This window comes from Triticum dicoccoides, chromosome 5B, assembly GCF_002162155.2.
Source record: "Triticum dicoccoides isolate Atlit2015 ecotype Zavitan chromosome 5B, WEW_v2.0, whole genome shotgun sequence".
Taxonomy (NCBI): Eukaryota; Viridiplantae; Streptophyta; class Magnoliopsida; order Poales; family Poaceae; genus Triticum; species Triticum dicoccoides.
Window position 1 is genome coordinate 518015628 of NC_041389.1, and position 3791 is coordinate 518019418.

At 54.0% G+C, this 3791-nt stretch overlaps 1 protein-coding gene across 1 annotated transcript; it reads right to left on the bottom strand.

Annotated features, from left to right (window-relative positions):
• Window positions 1–878: 878 nt before the first annotated feature.
• On the bottom strand, window positions 879–1759 carry LOC119305947 (NDR1/HIN1-like protein 12). Its single transcript, XM_037582328.1, has one exon. The coding sequence runs from the start codon at window positions 1757–1759 to the stop codon at window positions 1082–1084; it is 678 nt and encodes a 225-aa protein (XP_037438225.1). The 3' UTR covers window positions 879–1081.
• Between the last annotated feature and the right edge of the window lie 2032 nt (window positions 1760–3791).

The following is a 3791-nucleotide window of genomic DNA, read 5'->3' on the forward strand; positions in this document are numbered from 1 at the left end:
CACTTGTTTTTTGAAACGAGGTGAAACACTTTCATTTTCGTGAGCTTAAAGAGTAAGAGTTGCCTGATTAATTAAAGTAAACGAGGCTAAAATCGATGCAACGACACTCATCATACTGTCAAGGAATATGACGGTCTTTAGGGCACAACTAGCCAACCTAACAGAAAAAAAAAACACCACGCAATAGCCTAGGAGAAAAGCACTGCCAAGTTATCACTCAATCATCATCGTCATAGCTCCTCCACGAGAAAGTGAATTTGAATTTACCATCTATAACCACATACGCCACACCTAGTGAAATAGTTTAGTGAAGCCACACTAAGAACAAGCAAATGGCCGGCCACGCAAGGCGATGATGATTCTGAGGGTGAAATTCAAAGGAGAAATGTACAAACCTAGCGCCACGAAGAATCACCGAGTCGGACCAACCCTCAGCCACTAATCGGACCCTACTGCCCCAACTCTGACTCCAGACCAACAAAACAGACCACCACGACCGAACAAGCACGGCGAAGAGCAGACTACCACAATGTTACAACATCCCCGGACCTAAAAATTGCTAAACATACAGATTAACTACATGCTAATTATAGACCTCTCCTCCCACATACTAAATCTCCCCCTCCCCCGAATCCGAGGGAGGGGATACCCCCCACCCACCCAAACCCCGCTGACCTCCATCATCTAACCACACGAGCTGCCTATGAAACTGCCACTAGCCTCGTGGGCTGTCCGACCCGACGCAACTCCTAACACTAAAGTGATGCCATGTCTCATCCCCACTGACGCCGTGAAGAAGGTAGCGACACCCTTGCCATCCGAGACTCCGGCCATCTAAGCAGAGAAGAAAGCCTTCTTCGGCGTTGCCTCGCTCACGGTCAGCCCAACCACGGCCGGTTCACCCAGACAATTTCACACTTTGATGTCAATGTGAAACCATGCGCATTTTGCATGACAAAGTTAGAAATGACAAGGCATGAAATTAGCTGGCTCCCAAAAGGAATACTATGCTTTGTTCCTCAGCTCATTATTCTGTTATTGCCCACTCAAACTTGCCAGATCTGGCGCGAAACAAACTCGATCAGGCGTCCACGGCGCACTTTGGGTACTCGAGCAGCGGCACGTCCCCGGCGCCGCCGCCTCCGGCAGCTGCCTGCACGGTCAGGCCGAGGATGGCATCACACCGCACGTACAGGTCGCGCCACGCGCTCTTGAAGGGCCCGGACCTGTACCTGACCCGCCCCATGACGACGAGCCGGAGCTGCACGCGCCCCGCCACGCAGTCCGCGTGCAGCGCGTCCACCGCGTCCGCCGACACCGGCACGGGGGCGCCCCCGTCGCCTCCCAGCAGCGGCGACATCGCCACGTCGGCGCCGGGGTCCTGGAGCACCAGCGGGAGCTGCGCCGGCGGGGCCACCATCTCGCCGCGGTACGTCACGTAGGCGAGGAGCCGGTCGTAGACCACCGCGGTGCGGTCACTGGGGTTGTGCAGCAGCAGCGTGAACTGCACGGTGGCGGAGAGCGCGTAGGGCGTCGGTGCCGAGTTGTTGGCGCCGGGGGTGGCCGCGGCGCTCACGAGACGGTACACGCCGGCGCGCGCCACGGTGGCCTGCGGCTTCGCGGGCCGGTAGACGAGGAAGAGCGCGAGCGCGATGACGGCCGCGACGACCGCGGCGCCGAGGAGGGAGGCGGCGAGGACGCGCCTGCCGCGTCCGTCGCCGCGGTGGATCTCGCAGAGGTTCTTCTTGGAGGACTCCATCGAACTGCTGTTCGTTGCGCCGGACTTTGGTGCCTTGCCCGGAGCTTTATGGCGGCCGTTTTGGCGCGACGCCGCGCGCCCCTGGCTTTCTGCTTTGGCATTCCGTGCACAGCACCGCATCCGCGTGCCGCCGTCTGATCGCGCGAGAGACGCATGCGTAGCTCTAGCTGCAATGCTGCGTGGTACGCGCGCGTTGGGCGCTGCCGGCTCATACGCTTCATCGGAGGCCGACGGCGAAGCAGCTTGCTTTTTTTTAGCTTGCTGTGTGCTCGGCAGTGGCATGGAATGGGAACACGGGCCGGCCCACTCCAGCCTGGACCTGGACCCGATTGGCCCATGGAGACGATCCAAACGTCATTACTAATTAAGGGTACTGGGAGATTCAAAAATAAAAATAAAAATTAAGGGTACTTTTTTTTTGAGGCAAACTCCGAAGCTTTTTATACAGACGTCACAATGTTTACAAGGACGAACGAAAGACCGCCCGGCTGTCCCAACCAAACATGTCGGCCAACCGGGAGGGATAGTGCGTGCTTCGCGAGCTTGTGAGCCTCGATATTCGAGCTCCTAAGTTCGTGAGAAATATTACAAACTTGGAAAGACAATGTATGCTTTAATATTTCATGTATGATCGCTCCATATTCTGTCGGATTCTTCTGCTGGATATCTTGTACCACCACCTTTGCATCGGAAGCCACCTGGATGTTTGTCACGTTCAAGTCATCAGCTAGAGCTAGAGCCTCCCTGATCGCCATGCATTCGAGTGTCGCCGGTTCAGAAATTCCTGCAAAGACCACCGCCGAAGCTCCCAAGAAATTACCTTCTGAATCTCTTGGAATCGCTGCTACAGCTCCATGTCCTCTCCCTCTTCCCACTGCAGCATCAACATTAAACTTTGCCAGCCCTCCAGGTGGAGCGATCCAACCTGTTCTTCGTGGCGCAGGTCTCGCACTCTGCCTAGACTTGATGGACTACAGTGCATTGAGTTCACTCACATAAGAATGTACAAAAGCTTGGACTGAAGACGGGCTTTGGTAGATGTGCTCATATATCGCCTTGCGGCGTGCACCCCATAGTGCCCAAAGAGTTACCACAAGAATTGTGAACTCATCATGAGGTAACGCCTCTTGCATGGAGAAAAGCCACTTCTTCGGATCCGGTTCCTCGTTGCTGTTCAACACATCGATGATGCGTTCAGAAGATAGCGCCCAAGTGCTTCGAGAAACAGTGCATTTTAACAACGCGTGCCTCCACGTATCTTCGGCCCCGCATAGGCAACACGCGGCCGACTCCGCCATGTTTCTATGATGCAACAGTGCAGCCGTCGGGGTGGTCCGCCTAGCCATTCTCCAAAGGAAGATCTTGAGTTTCGAAGGCACCTTAATTCCCCACAGCTTTGCCCAACCATCGCCATCAACGTTTGTATGAGAAGATCCATCTTGCTCATATAACCAAGCTTCGCGGCTCAATTTTCTCTGCTGGATCATTCTATACGCAGTTCTCACCGAGAAAATCCCCCGCCGGTCATTACTCCATGCCCAAAAATCTTCAATCTGTCTGGTGCAAAGAGGGATCTGCAATATTGCCTCTGCATCAATCGGTATAAAGGTTGACCGAACTAGCTGCTCGTTCCACGAGGATGTGGCGTGGTTGATTAGTTCTGAGACTTTCTGTGGCGGATGTGGAACAAGAGATGTGATTGGCCTCTTCATAAGTGAGCTAGGTATCCAATTGTCGCGCCATATGTCGGTCGTTTCACCGTTTCCAATTCTCCTTACTAGTCCTTGCACCATAATGTCCCTTCCGTCCAGAATTGCCCGCCAGATCTGCGATGGATGGTGGCCCAATTCTGCTTCAAACAAAGAAACATCCGGGAAATAAACGCTCTTGAGAATGCATGAACTCAAGGATGTAGGGTTTTGGAGCATATTCCATGCCTGTTTTGACAGTAGTGCCAAGTTAAAAATTTCCAAGTCCCTAAAGCCAAGCCCACCAAGATGTTTCGGCTTCATCATCTCGTCCCAGGAAACCC

Bases quoted from the DNA above. Each gene is read 5' to 3' on its own strand.
- LOC119305947 (XM_037582328.1), bottom strand. From the start codon at position 1,759: ATGGAGTCCTCCAAGAAGAACCTCTGCGAGATCCACCGCGGCGACGGA.